We start from the raw sequence: 23884 nt of genomic DNA, 5'->3' as shown, positions 1-23884 counted from the left end.
GTCCTGGGAGGGCGGACATCCGACATGTCCTGGGAGGACGGACTGCTAAAACATCCTGGGAGGACGGACAGCTAAAACATCCTGGGATGACGGACTGCTAAAACATCCTGGGAGGACGGACTGCTGACGTGTCCCGGGAGGATGGACTGCTGACATGTCCTGGGAGGACGGACATCTGACAAGTCCTGGGAGGACGGACTGCTAAAACATCCTGGGAGGGCAGACTGCTAAAACGTCCTGGGAGGACGGACTGCCGACGCGTCCTGGGAGGTCGAACTGCCAAAACATCCTGGGAGGACGGACTGCCGACGCTTCCTGGGAGGACGGACTGCTAAAACGTCCTGGGAGGACGGACTGCCGACGCGTCCTGGGAGGACGGACTGCTAAAACATCCTGGGAGGACGGACGGCCGACGCGTCCTGGGAGGACGGACATCCGACATGTCCTGGGAGGACGGACTGTTAAAACAACCTGGGAGGACAGACTGTTAAAACATCCTGGGAGGACGGACTGCCGACGCGTCCTGGGAGGATGGACTGCCGACGCGTCCGATGCGTCCTGAGGGGGACGGACCGCCGACGCGTCCTGAGGGGGACGGACCGCCGACGCGTCCTGAGGGGGACGGACCGCCGACGCGTCCTGAGGGGGACGGACCGCCGACGCGTCCTGAGGGGGACGGACCGCCGACGCGTCCTGGGAGGACGGACCGCCGACGCGTCCTGGGAGGACGGACCGTCGACGCGTCCTGGGGGGGCCGGACTGCCGATGCGTCCTGGGAGGACGGACTGCCGACGCGTCCTGGAAGGTCGGACTGCTAAAACATCCTGGGAGGACGGACTGCCGATGCGTCCTGGGAGAATGGACTGCTGACATGTCCTGGGAGGTCGTACGGCCGACGCGTCCTGGGAGGACGGACTTCCGACATGTCCTGGGAGGACGGACATCCGACATGTCCTGGGAGGGCGGACATCCGACATGTCCTGGGAGGACGGACTTCTAAAACATCCTGGGAGGACAGACTGCCGACGCATCTTGGGAGGACGGACTGCCGACGCGTCCTGGGAGGACGGACTGCCGACATGTCCTGGGAGAATGGACTGCCGACGCGTCCTGGGAGGACGGACGTCCGACATGTCCTGGGAGGATGGACATCCGACATGTCCTGGGAGGGCGGACATCCGACATGTCCTGGGAGGACGGACTGCTAAAACATCTTGGGAGGACGGACTGCCGACGCATCTTGGGAGGACGGACTGTCGACGCGTCCTGGGAGGATGGACTGCCGACGCGTCCTATGCGTCCTGAGGGGGACGGACTGCCGACGCGTCCTGAGGGGGCCGGACCGCCGACGCGTCCTGGGAGGACGGACTGTTAAAACAACCTGGGAGGACAGACTGTTGAAACATCCTGGGAGGACGGACTGCCGACGCGTCCTGGGAGGATGGACTGCTGACATTTCCGGGGAGGACGGACATCCGACATGTCCTGGGAGGGCGGACATCCGACATGTCCTGGGAGGACAGACTGCTAAAACATCCTGGGAGGACGGACTGCTAAAACATCCTGGGAGGACGGACTGCTAAAACATCCTGGGAGGACGGACTGCTGACGTGTCCCGGGAGGATGGACTGCTGACATGTCCTGGGAGGACGGACATCTGACATGTCCTGGGAGGACGGACTGCTAAAACATCCTGGGAGGGCGGACTGCTAAAACGTCCTGGGAGGACGGACTGCCGACGCGTCCTGGGAGGTCGGACTGCCGACGCTTCCTGGGAGGACGGACTGCTAAAACATCCTGGGAGGACGGACTGCCGACGCGTCCTGAGTGGGACGGACTGCCGACGCTTCCTGGGAGGACGGACTGCTAAAACATCCTGGGAGGACGGACTGCCGACGCGTCCTGGGAGAATGGACTGCTGACATGTCCTGGGAGGTCGGACGGCCGACGCGTCCTGGGAGGATGGACTGCCGACTCGTCCTGGGAGGATGGACTGCCGACGCGTCCCATGCGTCCTGAGGGGGACGGACTGCCGACGCGTCCTGAGGGGGCCGGACCCCCGACGCGTCATGGGAGGACGGACTGTTAAAACAACCTGGGAGGACAGACTGTTAAAACATCCTGGGAGGACGGACTGCCGACGGGTCCTGGGAGGATGGACTGCTGACATTTCCGGGGAGGACGGACATCCGACATGTCCTGGGAGGGCGGACATCCGACATGTCCTGGGAGGGCGGACATCCGACATGTCCTGGGAGGACGGACTGCTAAAACATCCTGGGAGGACGGACAGCTAAAACATCCTGGGATGACGGACTGCTAAAACATCCTGGGAGGACGGACTGCTGACGTGTCCCGGGAGGATGGACTGCTGACATGTCCTGGGAGGACGGACATCTGACAAGTCCTGGGAGGACGGACTGCTAAAACATCCTGGGAGGGCAGACTGCTAAAACGTCCTGGGAGGACGGACTGCCGACGCGTCCTGGGAGGTCGAACTGCCAAAACATCCTGGGAGGACGGACTGCCGACGCTTCCTGGGAGGACGGACTGCTAAAACGTCCTGGGAGGACGGACTGCCGACGCGTCCTGGGAGGACGGACTGCTAAAACATCCTGGGAGGACGGACGGCCGACGCGTCCTGGGAGGACGGACATCCGACATGTCCTGGGAGGACGGACTGTTAAAACAACCTGGGAGGACAGACTGTTAAAACATCCTGGGAGGACGGACTGCCGACGCGTCCTTGGAGGATGGACTGCTGACATGTCCTGGGAGGACGGACTGCCGACATGTCCTGAGAGGGCGGACATCCGACATGTCCGGGGAGGGCGGACTGCTAAAACATCCTGGGAGGACGGACTGCTAAAACATCCTGGGAGGACGGACTGCCGACGCGTCCTGGGAGGTCGAACTGCTAAAACATCCTGGGAGGACGGACTGCCGACGCGTCCTGGGAGAATGGACTGCTGACATGTCCTGGGAGGTCGGACGGCCGACGCGTCCTGGGAGGACGGACATCCGACATGTCCTGGGAGGACGGACTGTTAAAACAACCTGGGAGGACAGACTGTTAAAACATCCTGGGAGGACGGACTGCCGACGCGTCCTTGGAGGATGGACTGCTGACATGTCCTGGGAGGACGGACTGCCGACATGTCCTGAGAGGGCGGACATCCGACATGTCCGGGGAGGGCGGACTGCTAAAACATCCTGGGAGGACGGACTGCTAAAACATCCTGGGAGGACGGACTGCCGACGCGTCCTGGGAGGTCGAACTGCTAAAACATCCTGGGAGGACGGACTGCTGACGTGTCCCGGGAGGATGGACTGCTGATATGTCCTGGGTGGACGGACATCCGACATGTCCTGGGAGGACGGACTGTTAAAACAACCTGGGAGGACAGACTGTTAAAACATCCTGGGAGGACGGACAGCCGACGTGTCTTGGGAGGACGGACTGCCGACGCGTCCAACGCGTCCTGAGGGGGACGGACTGCCGACGCGTCCTGAGGGGGTCGGACTGCCGACGCGTCCTGAGGGGGTCGGACCGCCGACGCATCCTGGGAGGACGGACGTCCGACATGTCCTGGGAGGACGGACATCCGACATGTCCTGGGAGGGCGGACATCCGACATGTCCTGGGAGGACGGACTTCTAAAACATCCTGGGAGGACAGACCGTCGACGCGTCCTGGGGGGGCCGGACTGCCGACGCATCCTGGGAGGACGGACGTCCGACATGTCCTGGGAGGACGGACATCCGACATGTCCTGGGAGGGCGGACATCCGACATGTCCTGGGAGGACGGACTTCTAAAACAACCTGGGAGGACAGACTGTTAAAACATCCTGGGAGGACGGACAGCCGACGCGTCCTGGGAGGATGGACTGCTGACATGTCCTGGGAGGACGGACATCCGACATGTCCTGAGAGGGCGGACATCCGACATCCGACATGACCTCCCAGGACTACCGACGCATCCTGGGAGGTCAGACTGCTAAAACATCCTGGGAGGACGGACTGCCGACGTGTCCTGGGAGGACGGACATCCGACATGTCCTGGGAGGACGGACTGCTAAAACATCCTGGGAGGACGGACTGCCGACATGTCCTGGGAGGACGGACTGCTAAAACATCCTGGGAGGACGGACTGCTGACATGTCCTGGGAGGACGGACATCCGACATGTCCTGGGAGGACGGACTGCTAAAACATCCTGGGAGGACGGACTGCCGACATGTCCTGGGAGGACGGACTGCTAAAACATCCTGGGAGGACGGACTGCCAACATGTCCTGGGACGACGGACTGCCGACGAGTCATGGGAGGACGGACTGCTTAATCATCATGAGAGGACGGACTGTTAAAACATCCTGGGAGGACGGACGGCCGACGCTTCCTGGGAGGACGGACTGCCGACGCGTCCAACGCGTCCTGAGGGGGACGGACTGCCGACGCGTCCTGAGGGGGTCGGACCGCCGACGCGTCCTGGGAGGACGGACGTCCGACATGTCCTGGGAGGACGGACATCCGACATGTCCTGGGAGGACGGACATCCGACATGTCCTGGGAGGACGGACTGTTAAAACAACCTGGGAGGACAGACTGTTAAAACATCCTGGGAGGACGGACAGCCGACGCGTCCTGGGAGGATGGACTGCTGACATGTCCTGGGAGGACGGACATCCGACATGTCCTGAGAGGGCGGACATCCGACATGACCTCCCAGGACTACCGACGCGTCCTGGGAGGTCAGACTGCTAAAACATCCTGGGAGGACGGACTGCCGACGTGTCCAGGGAGGACGGACATCCGACATGTCTTGGGAGGACGGACTGCTAAAACATCCTGGGAGGATGGACTGCCGACATGTCCTGGGAGGACGGACTGCTAAAACATCCTGGGAGGACGGACTGCTAAAACATCCTGGGACGACGGACTGCCGACGAGTCATGGGAGGACGGACTGCTTAATCATCATGAGAGGACGGACTGTTAAAACATCCTGGGAGGACGGAATGCCGATGTGTCTTGGGAGGACGGACTTCCGACACGTCCTGGGAGGACGGACTGCCGACGCGTCCAACGCGTCCTGAGGGGGACGGATTGCCGACGCGTCCTGAGGGGGTCGGACCGCCGACGCATCCTGGGAGGACGGACATCCGACGTGTCCTGGGAGGACGGACATCCGACATGTCCTGGGAGGACGGACATCCGACATGTCCTGGGAGAACGGACTGTTAAAACAACCTGGGAGGACAGACTGTTAAAACATCCTGGGAGGACGGATTGCCGACGCGTCCTGGGAGGATGGACTGCTGACATGTCCTGGGAGGACGGACATCCGACATGTCCTGGGAGGACGGACGTCTGACATGTCCTGGGAGGACGGACATCCGAAATGTCTTGGGAGGACGGACTGCTAAAACATCCTGGGAGGACGGACTGCTAAAACATCCTGGGAGGACGGGCTGCTAAAACATCCTGGGAGGACGGACTGCCAACATGTCTTGGGACGACGGACTGCCAACGGGTCATGGGAGGATGGACTGCTAAAACATCCTGGGAGGACGGAATGCCGACGCGTCATGGGAGGACGGCCTGCGGACGCGTCCTGGGAGGACGGACTGTTAAAACATCCTGGGAGGAAAGACTGTTAAAACATCCTGGGAGGACGGACTGCCAACATGTCCTGGAACGACGGACTGCTGACGCGTCCTGGGAGGACGGACTGCTGACGCGTCCTGGGAGGACGGACTGTTAAAACATCCTGGGAAGACGGAATGCCCACGCGTCCTGGGAGGACAGACGGCCGACGCATCTTGGGAGGAGTGACTGCCGACGCGTCCTGGGAGGACGGACTGCCAACATGTCCTGGAACGACGGACTGCTGACGCGTCCTGGGAGGACGGACTGTTAAAACATCCTGGGAAGACGGAATGCCGACGCGTCCTGGGAGGACAGACGGCCGACGCATCTTGGGAGGAGTGACTGCCGACGCGTCCTGGGAGGACGGACTGCTAAAACATCCTGGGAGGACGGACTGCCGACGCGTCCTGGGAGGATGGACTGCCGACGCGTCCGACGCGTCCTGAGGGGGACGGACTGCCGACACGTCCTGAGGGGGCCGGACCGCCGACGCGTCATGGGAGGACGGACTGTTAAAACAACCTGGGAGGACAGACTGTTAAAACATCCTGGGAGGACGGACTGCCGACGCGTCCTGGGAGGACGGACTGCCGACGCGTCTTGGGAGGTCGGACTGCCGACGTGTCTTGGGAGGACGGACTGCCGACGCGTCTTGGGAGGTCGGACTGCCGACGTGTCCTGGGAGGACGGACTGCCGACGCGTCTTGGGAGGTCGGACTGCCGACGTGTCTTGGGAGGACGGACTGCCGACGCGTCTTGGGAGGTCGGACTGCCGACGTGTCCTGGGAGGACGGACTGCCGACGTGTCCTGGGAGGACGGACTGCCGACGCGTCTTGGGAGGTCGGACTGCCGACGCGTCTTGGGAGGACGGACTGCCGACGCGTCCTGGGAGGACGGACTGCTAAAAGATCCTGGGAGGACGGACTGCTAAAAGATCCTGGGAGGACGGACTGCTAAAACATCCTGGGAGGACGGACTGCCGACGCGTCCTGGGAGGATGGACTGCTGACATGTCCTGGGAGGACGGACATCCGACATGTCCTGGGAGGACGGACTGCTGACATGTCCTGGGAGGACGGCCATCCGACATGTCCTGGGAGGACGGACTGCTAAAAGATCCTGGGAGGACGGACATCCGACATGTCCTGGGAGGACGGACTGCTAAAACATCCTGGGAGGACGGACATCCGACATGTCCTGGGAGGACGGACTGCTAAAACATCCTGGGAGGACGGACTGCCGACGTGTCCCGGGAGGATGGACTGCTGACATGTCCTGGGAGGACGGACATCCGACATGTCCTGGGAGGATGGACTGCTGACATGTCCTGGGAGGACGGACATCCGACATTTCCTGGGAGGACGGACTGCTAAAACATCCTGGGAGGACGGACATCCGACATGTCCTGGGAGGACGGACTGCTAAAACATCCTGGGAGGACGGACATCCGACATGTCCTGGGAGGACGGACTGCTAAAACATCCTGGGAGGACGGACTGCTAAAACATCCTGGGAGGACGGACATCCGACATGTCCTGGGAGGACGGACTGCTAAAACATCCTGGGAGGACGGACTGCCGACGTGTCCCGGGAGGATGGACTGCTGACATGTCCTGGGAGGACGGACATCCGACATTTCCTGGGAGGACGGACTGCTAAAACATCCTGGGAGGACGGACATCCGACATGTCCTGGGAGGACGGACTGCTAAAACATCCTGGGAGGACGGACTGCTAAAACATCCTGGGAGGACGGACTGCCGACGTGTCCCGGGAGGATGGACTGCTGACATGTCCTGGGAGGACGGACATCCGACATGTCCTGGGAGGATGGACTGCTGACATGTCCTGGGAGGACGGACATCCGACATTTCCTGGGAGGACGGACTGCTAAAACATCCTGGGAGGACGGACATCCGACATGTCCTGGGAGGACGGACTGCTAAAACATCCTGGGAGGACGGACATCCGACATGTCCTGGGAGGACGGACTGCTAAAACATCCTGGGAGGACGGACTGCTAAAACATCCTGGGAGGACGGACATCCGACATGTCCTGGGAGGACGGACTGCTAAAACATCCTGGGAGGACGGACTGCCGACGTGTCCCGGGAGGATGGACTGCTGACATGTCCTGGGAGGACGGACATCCGACATTTCCTGGGAGGACGGACTGCTAAAACATCCTGGGAGGACGGACATCCGACATGTCCTGGGAGGACGGACTGCTAAAACATCCTGGGAGGACGGACTGCTAAAACATCCTGGGAGGACGGACTGCCGACGTGTCCCGGGAGGATGGACTGCTGACATGTCCTGGGAGGACGGACATCCGACATGTCCTGGGAGGATGGACTGCTGACATGTCCTGGGAGGACGGACATCCGACATTTCCTGGGAGGACGGACTGCTAAAACATCCTGGGAGGACGGACATCCGACATGTCCTGGGAGGACGGACTGCTAAAACATCCTGGGAGGACGGACTGCTAAAACATCCTGGGAGGACGGACTGCCGACGTGTCCCGGGAGGATGGACTGCTGACGTGTCCTGGGAGGACGGACATCCGACATGTCCTGGGAGGATGGACTGCTGACATGTCCTGGGAGGACGGACATCCGACATTTCCTGGGAGGACGGACTGCTAAAACATCCTGGGAGGACGGACATCCGACATGTCCTGGGAGGACGGACTGCTAAAACATCCTGGGAGGACGGACATCCGACATGTCCTGGGAGGACGGACTGCTAAAACATCCTGGGAGGACGGACTGCTAAAACATCCTGGGAGGACGGACTGCCGACGTGTCCCGGGAGGATGGACTGCTGACATGTCCTGGGAGGACGGACATCCGACATGTCCTGGGAGGACGGACTGCTAAAACAACCTGGGAGGACAGACTATTAAAACATCCTGGGAGGACGGACTGCCGAAGCGTCCTGGGAGGATGGACTGCTGACATGTCCTGGGAGGACGGACATCCGACATGTCCTGGGAGGGCGGACATCCGACATGTCCTGGGAGGACGGACTGCTAAAACATCCTGGGAGGACGGACTGCCGACGCGTCCTTGGAGGTCGAACTGCTAAAACATCCTGGGAGGACGGACTGCCGACGCGTCCTTGGAGGTCGAACTGCTAAAACATCCTGGGAGGACGGACTGCCGACATGTCCTGGGAGGATGGACTGCTGACATGTCCTGGGAGGACGGACATCCGACATTTCCTGGGAGGACGGACTGCTAAAACATCCTGGGAGGACGGACATCCGACATGTCCTGGGAGGACGGACTGCTAAAACATCCTGGGAGGACGGACATCCGACATGTCCTGGGAGGACGGACTGCTAAAACATCCTGGGAGGACGGACTGCTAAAACATCCTGGGAGGACGGACATCCGACATGTCCTGGGAGGACGGACTGCTAAAACATCCTGGGAGGACGGACTGCCGACGTGTCCCGGGAGGATGGACTGCTGACATGTCCTGGGAGGACGGACATCCGACATTTCCTGGGAGGACGGACTGCTAAAACATCCTGGGAGGACGGACATCCGACATGTCCTGGGAGGACGGACTGCTAAAACATCCTGGGAGGACGGACTGCTAAAACATCCTGGGAGGACGGACTGCCGACGTGTCCCGGGAGGATGGACTGCTGACATGTCCTGGGAGGACGGACATCCGACATGTCCTGGGAGGATGGACTGCTGACATGTCCTGGGAGGACGGACATCCGACATTTCCTGGGAGGACGGACTGCTAAAACATCCTGGGAGGACGGACATCCGACATGTCCTGGGAGGACGGACTGCTAAAACATCCTGGGAGGACGGACTGCTAAAACATCCTGGGAGGACGGACTGCCGACGTGTCCCGGGAGGATGGACTGCTGACGTGTCCTGGGAGGACGGACATCCGACATGTCCTGGGAGGATGGACTGCTGACATGTCCTGGGAGGACGGACATCCGACATTTCCTGGGAGGACGGACTGCTAAAACATCCTGGGAGGACGGACATCCGACATGTCCTGGGAGGACGGACTGCTAAAACATCCTGGGAGGACGGACATCCGACATGTCCTGGGAGGACGGACTGCTAAAACATCCTGGGAGGACGGACTGCTAAAACATCCTGGGAGGACGGACTGCCGACGTGTCCCGGGAGGATGGACTGCTGACATGTCCTGGGAGGACGGACATCCGACATGTCCTGGGAGGACGGACTGCTAAAACAACCTGGGAGGACAGACTATTAAAACATCCTGGGAGGACGGACTGCCGAAGCGTCCTGGGAGGATGGACTGCTGACATGTCCTGGGAGGACGGACATCCGACATGTCCTGGGAGGGCGGACATCCGACATGTCCTGGGAGGACGGACTGCTAAAACATCCTGGGAGGACGGACTGCCGACGCGTCCTTGGAGGTCGAACTGCTAAAACATCCTGGGAGGACGGACTGCCGACGCGTCCTTGGAGGTCGAACTGCTAAAACATCCTGGGAGGACGGACTGCCGACGCGTCATGGGAGGACAGACTGTTAAAACATCCTGGGAGGACGGACTGCCAACATGTCCTGGGACGACGGACTGCTAAAACATCCTGGGAGGACGGACTGCCAACATGTCCTGGGACGACGGACTGCCAACATGTCCTGGGACGACGGACTGCCGACGCGTCATGGGAGGACGGACTGCTTAATCATCATGAGAGGACGGACTGTTAAAACATCCTGGGAGGACGGAATGCCGACGCGTCCTAGGAGGACGGACTGCCGACGCGTCCTGGGAGGACGGACTGCCGACGCGTCCTGGGAGGACAGACTGCCGACGCGTCCTGGGAGGACGGACTGCCGACGCGTCCTGGGAGCACGGACTGCCGACGCGTCCTGGGAGCACGGACTGCCGACGCGTCCTGGGAGGAAGGACATCCAACATGTCCTGGGAGGACGGACTGCTAAAACATCCTGGGAGGACGGACTGCTCAAACATCCTGGGAGGACGGACTGCCGACGCGTCCTGGGAGGACGGACTGCCGACGCGTCCTGGGAGGACGGACTGCCGACGCGTCCTGGGAGGACGGACTGCCGACGCGTCTTGGGAGGACGGACTGCCGACGCGTCCTGGGAGGACGGACTGCCGACGCGTCTTGGGAGGACGGACTGCCGACGCGTCTTGGGAGGACGGACTGCCGACGCGTCCTGGGACGACGGACTGCCGACGCGTCTTGGTAGGACGGACTGCCGATGCATCTTGGGAGGACGGCCTGCCGACGCGTCCTGGGAGGACGGACTGCTAAAACATCCTGGGAGGACAGACTGCCGACGCATCCTGGGAGGACAGACTGCCGACGCGTCCTGGGAGGACAGACTGCCGACGCGTCCTGGGAGGACGGACTGCTAAAACATCCTGGGAGGACAGACTGCTAAAACATCCTGGGAGGACGGACTGCTAAAACATCCTGGGAGGACGGACTGCCGACGTGTCCCGGGAGGATGGACTGCTGACATGTCCTGGGAGGACGGACATCCGACATGTCCTGGGAGGACGGACTGCTAAAACAACCTGGGAGGACAGACTATTAAAACATCCTGGGAGGACGGACTGCCGAAGCGTCCTGGGAGGATGGACTGCTGACATGTCCTGGGAGGACGGACATCCGACATGTCCTGGGAGGGCGGACATCCGACATGTCCTGGGAGGACGGACTGCTAAAACATCCTGGGAGGACGGACTGCCGACGCGTCCTTGGAGGTCGAACTGCTAAAACATCCTGGGAGGACGGACTGCCGACGCGTCCTTGGAGGTCGAACTGCTAAAACATCCTGGGAGGACGGACTGCCGACGCGTCATGGGAGGACAGACTGTTAAAACATCCTGGGAGGACGGACTGCCAACATGTCCTGGGACGACGGACTGCTAAAACATCCTGGGAGGACGGACTGCCAACATGTCCTGGGACGACGGACTGCCAACATGTCCTGGGACGACGGACTGCCGACGCGTCATGGGAGGACGGACTGCTTAATCATCATGAGAGGACGGACTGTTAAAACATCCTGGGAGGACGGAATGCCGACGCGTCCTAGGAGGACGGACTGCCGACGCGTCCTGGGAGGACGGACTGCCGACGCGTCCTGGGAGGACAGACTGCCGACGCGTCCTGGGAGGACGGACTGCCGACGCGTCCTGGGAGCACGGACTGCCGACGCGTCCTGGGAGCACGGACTGCCGACGCGTCCTGGGAGGAAGGACATCCAACATGTCCTGGGAGGACGGACTGCTAAAACATCCTGGGAGGACGGACTGCTCAAACATCCTGGGAGGACGGACTGCCGACGCGTCCTGGGAGGACGGACTGCCGACGCGTCCTGGGAGGACGGACTGCCGACGCGTCCTGGGAGGACGGACTGCCGACGCGTCTTGGGAGGACGGACTGCCGACGCGTCCTGGGAGGACGGACTGCCGACGCGTCTTGGGAGGACGGACTGCCGACGCGTCTTGGGAGGACGGACTGCCGACGCGTCCTGGGACGACGGACTGCCGACGCGTCTTGGTAGGACGGACTGCCGATGCATCTTGGGAGGACGGCCTGCCGACGCGTCCTGGGAGGACGGACTGCTAAAACATCCTGGGAGGACAGACTGCCGACGCATCCTGGGAGGACAGACTGCCGACGCGTCCTGGGAGGACAGACTGCCGACGCGTCCTGGGAGGACGGACTGCTAAAACATCCTGGGAGGACAGACTGCCGACGTGTCCTGGGAGGACGGACTGCTAAAACATCCTGGGAGGACGGACTGCTAAAACATCCTGGGAGGACGGACTGCTAAAACATCCTGGGAGGACAGACTGCCGATGCGTCCAGGGAGGATGGACTGCCGACGCGTCATGGGAGGACAGACTGTTAAAACATCCTGGGAGGACGGACTGCCAACATGTCCTGGGACGACGGACTGCTAAAACATCCTGGGAGGACGGACTGCCAACATGTCCTGGGACGACGGACTGCCGACGCGTCATGGGAGGACGGACTGCTTAATCATCATGAGAGGACGGACTGTTAAAACATCCTGGGAGGACGGACTGCCGACGCGTCCTGGGAGGACGGACTGCCGACGCGTCCTGGGAGCACGGACTGCCGACGCGTCCTGGGAGGACGGACTGCCGACGCGTCTTGGGAGGACGGACTGCCGACGCGTCCTGGGAGGACGGACTGCCGACGTGTCCTGGGAGGACGGACTGCTAAAACATCCTGGGAGGACAGACTGCCGACGCATCCTGGGAGGACAGACTGCCGACGCGTCCTGGGAGGACGGACTGCTAAAAGATCCTGGGAGGACGGACTGCTAAAAGATCCTGGGAGGACGGACTGCTAAAAGATCCTGGGAGGACGGACTGCTAAAACATCCTGGGAGGACAGACTGCCGACGCGTCCTGGGAGGACGGACTGCTAAAACATCCTTTTATTTATTCTTTTGTCAGATTCTAGTTATTTCCGGGACCGTTGTGAAGGGAAACAACAAGTTTGTCTGAGTGTGTATTATTTAAATTCATTGTGTAAATAAAATGATATTTTGACGTTTTTTATGAGAAGATTCTGTAAATCGATTGTCGTTTGCTGACTTGTGTTTTGTTACTCGCTAGTTACATCTATCATGGACGGCATCTCGGACTTTTCCCAAATTCCAAAATATTAACGCTCATTTAACGCACCTGGATCAAATTCCATCTGCCTGGTCACAAGACGTTCATCTGACTCGTGTTGGAAAAGAGGAGCATGTAAAACCTGCAGGACCTGGACAGCCCTGGTCCAGTACCTGCAGGATTTTGGGCTTTGAGCACCAGGGTTTGGGATCACTGGACTAAAACATGACTACAACCGAACCCTGCTGTGAAACAAGGAATCAGGGTGGAAAATCTGCTGTTATTCTGTGTGTTTTACCTGAACTTTGAGAAAAGTTTCCCAAACATTGTCTGGGTGGGCATCAGAAACATGAGGACCACCATTCCTGCCAAACAGGAAGGACCGATTTCCGCCCACAGCAGCCCGATGACAGCAGCAGCCTGAAGGGGTCCCACCCAAAGGAAGTGGAGGAAGATGGTCACCTATTGAAGGAAGATGCCATGAGTCACTGAGGCGTTGTAATGAGGAACGTTTCCTGAAACGCAGCCGGTCTGTGCGAGGAAGGGTCTGTTCTCTCCACTAAGCTTTTCACATACAGCTCTGCCTGCTGATTAAAACGAAACCTGCATTCCTGCTGCTCAGAGGGAAATAAAGCCGAAGCCTCACGCTGAGGAAAGAGACCTGCCAGAGGTATCCATGGACTACAGATCCCAGAGGCTGGAAGCAGCTACACAGTCACAAGGCTGCTTGTCTGAAAGGCTCGCTGCGATCCAGTCTCCGTCACCCACAGGTGGCCCTTTGAGTGGGTCCCTGGGAAATTCCATGGACCCCCCCCCCAATGCGAACCAGAAAACCCAAAGAGGTTGAGCTATCGTCGATATGTTGGAAAACCTGTTGGCAACTGCTGGCTTTTCTGTCCTTAAAAAACTCGTACTTCATCAAACTTGTTGACGTCGTTGGACAGCAGGTTGACGATCTGGCCGGTGGTGGTCTTTCCCATTGCTGAGCTGCTCAGACTCAGAGCCTAAAGAAGAAGAAAAACAGTCATGAAGGATGGAGAAGAGGTATAAATGTCCTCCATCTTCCTCATACTGACCTTCTTATAGATCATGTGGCACATGGCCACCCTGATCTTCATGCCTGCTCTCTGGACGTGGTAGAAGTAGAGGTGATGGACCACGGCCAGGCCGATGGTGCACATGGCCAGGCCGGCTGCGTAGCCCAGCGTCTCGTGAAAAGCTTTGCTATTGTTTGGATCATAACTCTCAAAGTACTGGATCATCTTCCCCAAAAACACCGGCTGGACCACTTTAATGACCTCCTGAAAGGAGAGAGGACGATTAGAGTCGGTCACCAAGCAGCAAAAAGACATCTTCACCAGATTAAACCAATTGATGGATTTAAAACTCTGACCTCAAACAACGTAAAGAGTCCCAGCAATGAATAGGACTTCCAGTAGCATCGGATGATGGATTTTGTGAGACTCGGCTTCCCCAGGTCTATGGAGGCCCTCAGGGACTCATGATCCCAGTATCTGTAGCAGGAAGGAGGCAAATTAGCAGCTTGTTGTTCTGCTCACATGGAAACTCACATGTGAGGCAGCAGTTATGTCATGGACACAGAGGAGCTTTGCCAAACCAATGCAAGTCAGAGCAAGCAGGTGTAGGGGGGCATTTCCACCATGTTTTCAGCTGGGTAACCACATGGTGCAATGATTGACTCAGCAGATAAATCCAGAGGGAGGGAACCTGCAAATTAGCCATTCATCGTGCCCCAGAACTCCGTTTTCCCATCAGGAAGTCTGGAAAAAGCTCTAGAATCTGAGCTGCAGGTGCTTCGTGGATCTGATCTGGTGTTCACGGCTCTTTCTACGTTGGAACATGCATCCTCACGCCGTCATCGCGACGCCGCACGCTCCGTGGACATGGAGACCCATGAAACAGGAAGTGATGTCATTTTAGGAGCTGTAGAGATCATCCTGAAGCTCCGAGTCTCATTTTGTTCTTTTTCTTTTACAAAAACCAACAGAAGACGCTCCCTGAACCCTCCGGAGTCCGTCCAGGTAGATCCCTGAACCCTCCGGAGTCCGTCCAGGTAGATCCCTGAACCCTCCGGAGTCCGTCCAGGTAGATCCCTGAACCCTCCGGAGTCCGTCCAGGTAGATCCCTGAACCCTCCGGAGTCCGTCCAGGTAGATCCCTGAACCCTCCGGAGTCCGTCCAGGTAGATCCCTGAACCCTCCGGAGTCCGTCCAGGTAGATCCCTGAACCCTCCGGAGTCCGTCCAGGTAGATCCCTGAACCCTCCGGAGTCCGTCCAGGTAGATCCCTGAACCCTCCGGAGTCCGTCCAGGTAGATCCCTGAACCCTCCGGAGTCCGTCCAGGTAGATCCCTGAACCCTCCGGAGTCCGTCCAGGTAGATCCCTGAACCCTCCGGAGTCCGTCCAGGTAGATCCCTGAACCCTCCGGAGTCCGTCCAGGTAGATCCCTGAACCCTCCGGAGTCCGTCCAGGTAGATCCCTGAACCCTCCGGAGTCCGTCCAGGTAGATCCCTGAACCCTCCGGAGTCCGTCCAGGTAGATCCCTGAACCCTCCGGAGTCCGTCCAGGTAGATCCCTGAACCCTCCGGAGTCCGTCCAGGTAGATCCCTGAACACTGACACATACCTGGACACACACCTGCACACACACCTGGACACGCCGTAGGTCAGCTGACCAGAGGGTCCTGGACGTCCTTCCAGGAAAACCGTCGCCCCCTACTGACCAATCTGCGCGTTGTGTTCTACATGCCTAGCAGAGGCGTCTGCTGGATTCTACCTGGTTTATTTTTCGTCGTCGCACCGTGAAGCGCCCTGCTCGGCTTTTAAATCTACGTTTGTATCACAGAAACATAATCAGTACCTCATGTGTCATTTTCAAGCAGAAACCCAGAAAGAGTCCGGCTCTGTGAAGGCTGAGCGGCCACATACGTGGACTTTTCAGCTCTTACAAACACAATCATGTTGAGGTGGGGTTATAAGTTTGTATGTGGGACACCTTTCTTTTCTTTTGTTTTTATTCTAATTGGACTCAAACAAGCCCAAGTAGCCAGGTGAAAAACTTTAGCAAAACGTATCTAGTGTAACTATGTCTTCATTTTATTTCCATGACAAGTTGTGGGAATAAAAGTTCTGCTGGAGTTTTCTGTTTCATTTATTCAACAGTTTGCAGACATACAAGTTTTTATGGAATTTATTTAGAAATTACTTCACTATTTATTCATAAAAACAACCATTATTGACTTTTTCACATTTGTTCATGATGTCTGTAGTTTTTATATCCATGAAAAGTGACTTTTTTTTATGGGTTTTTGTGGCCAGTAAGTGAAAACCGGCTGTGAAGTGAAAGCCATCAGACCTTTAGGTTGTGTTAGATAAAAGGACATGAAACTTTTTCATCTAAAACTGGGAAGTTTAGCTGTCGGAGTTTAAGTTTACTGCCAGTGAAGCAGTAAAAAACAGCAGAAGTCAGACTTGTTCGGTGTCACCTTGAAGACCAGCAAACTCCAGGTGTCGTTACCCAAACTGTGCTGCTACTGGTTTAACTGGTTTAACTGGCTGAAACATGGAAGGAAGAACGTACTGTAAGAGTGTCATTAAATGCAAATAAAACAGTCATGCTTTAATCTTGTGAACACACACATGACCTGGTGAAAGGTGTGTCACCTGTCGTGTTACGTAACTGCAAACGCCTGCAGACTAAAGTCTGGTTCAATGTCGGAACGCTCTGGAGGTTTTCCAAGGAAATCTCAGCAAGTCAAGGAAAACGCGTTTAAATTTACGATCTAAAGATCACAGTTTACAAGTAAAGAAAAGACACAAGCCGGAATCAAGGAAAAGAATAATTTCTGCTTTACGTTTCGACATGCGAGGCTCGGATCACAAGTCGTTCCAACAAGTCGGTTTTATCTGCCCAGCATCGCGGCAGCCACGCTGCCTAGACCAGCTTGTTGGATACAAAGCTCCTCTTCAATCACAACTATTGATATTTATTTGTATTTTTCATTGGTTCACACCAAACAAACGTTTGGTGTGACTTCGGTCCATCCAGCCGTTGTCTCTCTGACAGAAGGGAAGCAGATGACGTGGTCGTTGCTCGCCAAGCCTGGAAAAGCATCGTTTTCACACAGAAACTCAGAATAAAACCTCCCCGACCCGTTTTTGCTGTCTGGTGGGAACTTTACTGGTTCTGCTTCGTTGCTTTTGGGTTAAATAGGGGACAGAAATGTTGAAGGCGCAAAAGTTTGCAGCAGATTTCTGACAGAAATAAATGGTGGGCGTCCAGAAACTGCATCTACGTCTCACTGTTTCTGTTTGATGCCGTCGTGGAAACATGACAATATTCTGCAAACAAACAGTTGTCATGGCAACGTAACAGCTGCTGCTTTTCCTGTTAGAAGCTGCAGAAACTTTACACCTCATGCTTCTGTTGTTTAGAGGCTGAAATCCAAACACATGCATCCACATTCCTGCAGGTGTTCCGTGTATTCCTGCTCCAACACACCTGACCCCAACTAATCAGCAGCCCCGCTTTGGGTTGAACGTAACATACGGACATGGTAAGACGTCTACCTCTGCAGGTCCTGCCCCAGCTTTGCCGACCTGTCTTCTGCCAGAACTTCGTACATGTCGTCTTCCTCCAGCCTGCGTTTGTATCCGACACGGAACAGAGGATTGAGCCACCTGCAGAGAGAAAGTTTATCACAGCTGCAACCACAACGATTTCTCAGGTTGGAACAAAGAGCTTGTTGCAGAGACGGAAGGAAACGACAAGCATGGAAACTCCTGCAGTCTGACAGCACTTGTCCACAACGTCCTGCTGTTTCACTCTCATACATGAGAAAAGATCTAAATGCAGAAGATTCTTTTCATTTAAAGGGATTTTTGCCATTTGTGCAGCTTTTCCTGACGACACCACTTGGAAGTGTTGTGTGTGTGAAATGCGATGTGCAAATAACCCTAAAGCACGTGAAAGCATCGACTCACACCATCCAGCAGATCATCAAGTCTGCACTGAAAAGCTGAATGAATCTTCTCACAACCAGAAAATCTCCTAAAGGCATGAAGATATTTGTAATTCTAAAGTGAGAAATGTGTGAAAGCAGCAATTTAAAGCCTGGTGGGCTCCAGACAAAGAGGGACTGTGAGACACAAAGACCAAGTCCAGACAAGAAGCAAAATGTTTTCCTACGGAGGTAACCCTTCCTCTATCAGTCCCTTCATGGCTGCAAAGTCCTGCAAACGTCTCTCTGCTGCACCGGACACACAGCCGGGTTTCAGCCGGACATTCGGCTCTGTCCACCGCTGCTTGATGGTACAAACATGAAAACATCTTTCTGTCTTCGCTCCTCCAGAGTCGTCTGAACTCGTCACCGTCAGGACTGAAGTCAAACTTCCTCATCAACGTTTTGCCTTAAAGTCTCTTTGGAAACTGCAGCTGTTAAAACCCCGAGTGGAGACGCACCTGGAACCCTGCCGCCTGATTGGTCCTCTAACTGTACTCACAAACCTGTACTACGCCTGTACTACATCTACACTACGCCTGTACTACGCCTGTACTACATCTACACTACACCTGTACTACGCCTGTACTACGCCTGTACTACATCTACACTACACCTGTACTACGCCTGTACTACATCTACACTACACCTGTACTACACCTGTACTACGCCTGTACTACATCTACACTACGCCTGTACTACGCCTGTACTACATCTACACTACACATGTACTACGCCTGTACTACGCCTGTACTACATCTACACTACACCTGTACTACGCCTGTACTACATCTACACTACACCTGTACTACACCTGTACTACATCTACACTACACCTGTACTACGCCTGTACTACATCTACACTACACCTGTACTACGCCTGTACTACATCTACACTACACCTGTACTACACCTGTACTACGCCTGTACTACATCTACACTACACCTGTACTACGCCTGTACTACATCTACACTACACCTGTACTACATCTACACTACGCCTGTACTACATCTACACTACGCCTGTACTACGCCTGTACTACATCTACACTACACCTGTACTACACCTGTACTACGCCTGTACTACATCTACACTACACCTGTACTACGCCTGTACTACATCTACACTACGCCTGTACTACATCTACACTACGCCTGTACTACATCTACACTACGCCTGTACTACGCCTGTACTACATCTACACTACACCTGTACTACATCTACACTACGCCTGTACTACGCCTGTACTACATCTACACTACACCTGTACTACACCTGTACTACGCCTGTACTACATCTACACTACACCTGTACTACATCTACACTACACCTGTACTACACCTGTACTACATCTACACTACGCCTGTACTACACCTGTACTACGCCTGTACTACATCTACACTACACCTGTACTACACCTGTACTATATCTACACTACACCTGAACTACGCCTGTACTACATCTACACTACGCCTGTACTACGCCTGTACTACATCTACACTACACCTGTACTACACCTGTACTACGCCTGTACTACATCTACACTACACCTGTACTACGCCTGTACTACATCTACACTACACCTGTACTATGCCTGTACTACATCTACACTACACCTGTACTATGCCTGTACTACATCTACACTACACCTGTACTACGCCTGTACTACATCTACACTACACCTGTACTACATCTACACTACGCCTGTACTATGCCTGTACTACATCTACACTACACCTGTACTACATCTACACTACGCCTGTACTACATCTGTACTACATCTACACTACACCTGTACTACGCCTGTACTACATCTACACTACACCTGTACTACGCCTGTACTACATCTACACTACACCTGTACTATGCCTGTACTACATCTACACTACACCTGTACTACATCTACACTACGCCTGTACTACATCTGTACTACATCTACACTACACCTGTACTACGCCTGTACTACATCTACACTACACCTGTACTACGCCTGTACTACGCCTGTACTACATCTACACTACACCTGTACTACGCCTGTACTACATCTACACTACACCTGTACTACACCTGTACTACGCCTGTACTACATCTACACTACACCTGTACTACGCCTGTACTACATCTACACTACGCCTGTACTACGCCTGTACTACATCTACACTACGCCTGTACTACGCCTGTACTACATCTACACTACACCTGTACTATGCCTGTACTACATCTACACTACACCTGTACTACGCCTGTACTACATCTACACTACACCTGTACTACATCTACACTACACCTGTACTACGCCTGTACTACATCTACACTACGCCTGTACTACGCCTGTACTACATCTACACTACACCTGTACTACGCCTGTACTACATCTACACTACACCTGTACTACGCCTGTACTACATCTACACTACACCTGTACTACATCTACACTACACCTGTACTACACCTGTACTACTTCTACACTACACCTGTACTACACCTGTACTACGCCTGTACTACATCTACACTACACCTGTACTACGCCTGTACTACATCTACACTACACCTGTACTACATCTACACTACACCTGTACTACACCTGTACTACTTCTACACTACACCTGTACTATGCCTGTACTACATCTACACTACACCTGTACTATGCCTGTACTACATCTACACTACACCTGTACTACTTCTACACTACACCTGTACTACGCCTGTACTACGCCTGTACTACATCTACACTACACCTGTACTATGCCTGTACTACATCTACACTACGCCTGTACTACGCCTGTACTACATCTACACTACACCTGTACTACGCCTGTACTACATCTACACTACACCTGTACTATGCCTGTACTACATCTACACTACACCTGTACTACATCTGTACTACACCTGTACTACATCTACACTACACCTGTACTACACCTGTACTACATCTACACTACGCCTGTACTACATCTACACTACACCTGTACTACGCCTGTACTACATCTACACTACACCTGTACTATGCCTGTACTACATCTACACTACACCTGTACTACGCCTGTACTACATCTACACTACACCTGTACTATGCCTGTACTACATCTACACTACACCTGTACTACACCTGTACTACATCTACACTACACCTGTACTACGCCTGTACTACATCTACACTACACCTGTACTACGCCTGTACTACATCTACACTACACCTGTACTACACCTGTACTACATCTACACTACACCTGTACTACGCCTGTACTACATCTACACTACACCTGTACTATGCCTGTACTACATCTACACTACACCTGTACTACACCTGCACTACACCTGTACTATGCCTGTACTACATCTACACTACACCTGTACTATGCCTGTACTACATCTACACTACACCTGTACTACACCTGTACTACACCTGTACTATGCCTGTACTACATCTACACTACACCTGTACTATGCCTGTACTACATCTACACTACACCTGTACTACACCTGTACTACACCTGTACTACATCTACACTACACCTGTACTACACCTGTACTACATCTACACTACACCTGTACTACACCTGTACTACGCCTGTACTACATCTACACTACACCTGTACTACACCTGTACTACGCCTGTACTACATCTACACTACACCTGTACTACACCTGTACTACGCTTGTACTACATCTACACTACACCTGTACTACACCTGTACTACGCCTGTACTACACCTACACTACACCTGTACTACGCCTGTACTACATCTACACTACACCTGTACTACATCTACACTACACCTGTACTACGCCTGTACTACATCTACACTACACCTGTACTACACCTGTACTACACCTGTACTACGCCTGTACTACATCTACACTACACCTGTACTATGCCTGTACTACATCTACACTACACCTGTACTACACCTGTACTACATCTACACTACACCTGTACTACGCCTGTACTACATCTACACTACACCTGTACTACACCTGTACTACATCTACACTACACCTGTACTACGCCTGTACTACATCTACACTACACCTGTACTATGCCTGTACTACGCCTGTACTACATCTACACTACACCTGTACTATGCCTGTACTACATCTACACTACACCTGTACTATGCCTATACTACATCTACACTACACCTGTACTATGCCTGTACTACATCTACACTACACCTGTACTACACCTGTACTACGCCTGTACTACATCTACACTACACCTGTACTATGCCTGTACTACATCTACACTACACCTGTACTACACCTGTACTACGCCTGTACTACATCTACACTACACCTGTACTATGCCTGTACTACATCTACACTACACCTGTACTACGCCTGTACTACATCTACACTACACCTGTACTACACCTGTACTACGCCTGTACTACATCTACACTACACCTGTACTACGCCTGTACTACATCTACACTACACCTGTACTACACCTGTACTACGCCTGTACTACATCTACACTACACCTGTACTATGCCTGTACTACATCTACACTACACCTGTACTACGCCTCTACTACATCTACACTACACCTGTACTACGCCTGTACTACATCTACACTACACCTGTACTATGCCTGTACTACATCTACACTACACCTGTACTACACCTGTACTACACCTGTACTACATCTACACTACACCTGTACTACGCCTGTACTACATCTACACTACACCTGTACTACGCCTGTACTACATCTACACTACACCTGTACTATGCCTGTACTACATCTACATTACACCTGTACTACGCCTGTACTACATCTACACTACACCTGTACTACGCCTGTACTACATCTACACTACACCTGTACTACGCCTGTACTACATCTACACTACACCTGTACTATGCCTGTACTACATCTACACTACACCTGTACTACGCCTGTACTACATCTACACTACACCTGTACTATGCCTGTACTACATCTACACTACACCTGTACTACGCCTGTACTACATCTACACTACAACTGTACTATGCCTGTACTACATCTACACTACACCTGTACTATGCCTGTACTACATCTACACTACACCTGTACTATGCCTGTACTACATCTACACTACACCTGTACTATGCCTGTACTACATCTACACTACACCTGTACTATGCCTGTACTACATCTACACTACACCTGTACTACACCTGTACTACATCTACACTACACCTGTACTACACCTGTACTACACCTGTACTACATCTACACTACACCTGTACTACGCCTGTACTACATCTACACTACACCTGTACTACACCTGTACTACATCTACACTACACCTGTACTACACCTGTACTACATCTACACTACACCTGTACTACATCTACACTACACCTGTACTATGCCTGTACTACATCTACACTACACCTGTACTACACCTGTACTACGCCTGTACTACATCTACACTACACCTGTACTACACCTGTACTACATCTACACTACACCTGTACTACGCCTGTACTACATCTACACTACACCTGTACTACACCTGTACTACGCCTGTACTACATCTACACTACACCTGTACTACACCTGTACTATGCCTGT

The 23884-nt window shown here is 54.7% G+C and overlaps 2 protein-coding genes across 2 annotated transcripts in view; both read right to left on the bottom strand.

Moving 5' to 3' along the window:
* Positions 1 to 23884, bottom strand: part of LOC306774178 (uncharacterized protein) — a gene marked incomplete at its 5' end in the record, with an annotated part of 644048 nt that overhangs the window by 320620 nt on the left and 299544 nt on the right. The gene's annotated exons all lie outside the window — the stretch shown is intronic.
* The window catches only part of LOC306773875 (ATP-binding cassette sub-family C member 4-like), a gene marked incomplete at its 3' end in the record, with an annotated part of 45929 nt that overhangs the window by 19113 nt on the left and 2932 nt on the right, over positions 1 to 23884 (bottom strand). The window contains exons 2-6 of the mRNA XM_079263819.1: positions 17884 to 17994; positions 14690 to 14810; positions 14373 to 14597; positions 14211 to 14300; positions 13595 to 13758 (exon numbers count right to left, since the gene is read on the bottom strand). Of these exons, the coding sequence (XP_079119945.1) occupies positions 13595 to 13758; positions 14211 to 14300; positions 14373 to 14597; positions 14690 to 14810; positions 17884 to 17994 (711 nt within the window). The remainder of the gene's footprint in view (positions 1 to 13594; positions 13759 to 14210; positions 14301 to 14372; positions 14598 to 14689; positions 14811 to 17883; positions 17995 to 23884) is intronic.

This window comes from Telmatherina bonti (assembly GCF_933228915.1).
Source record: "Telmatherina bonti genome assembly, chromosome: 24".
Lineage (NCBI taxonomy): Eukaryota > Metazoa > Chordata > Actinopteri > Atheriniformes > Telmatherinidae > Telmatherina > Telmatherina bonti.
The sequence above is the reverse complement of the archived record's forward strand: the minus strand, read 5'-3'. Positions and strand labels throughout refer to the sequence as shown.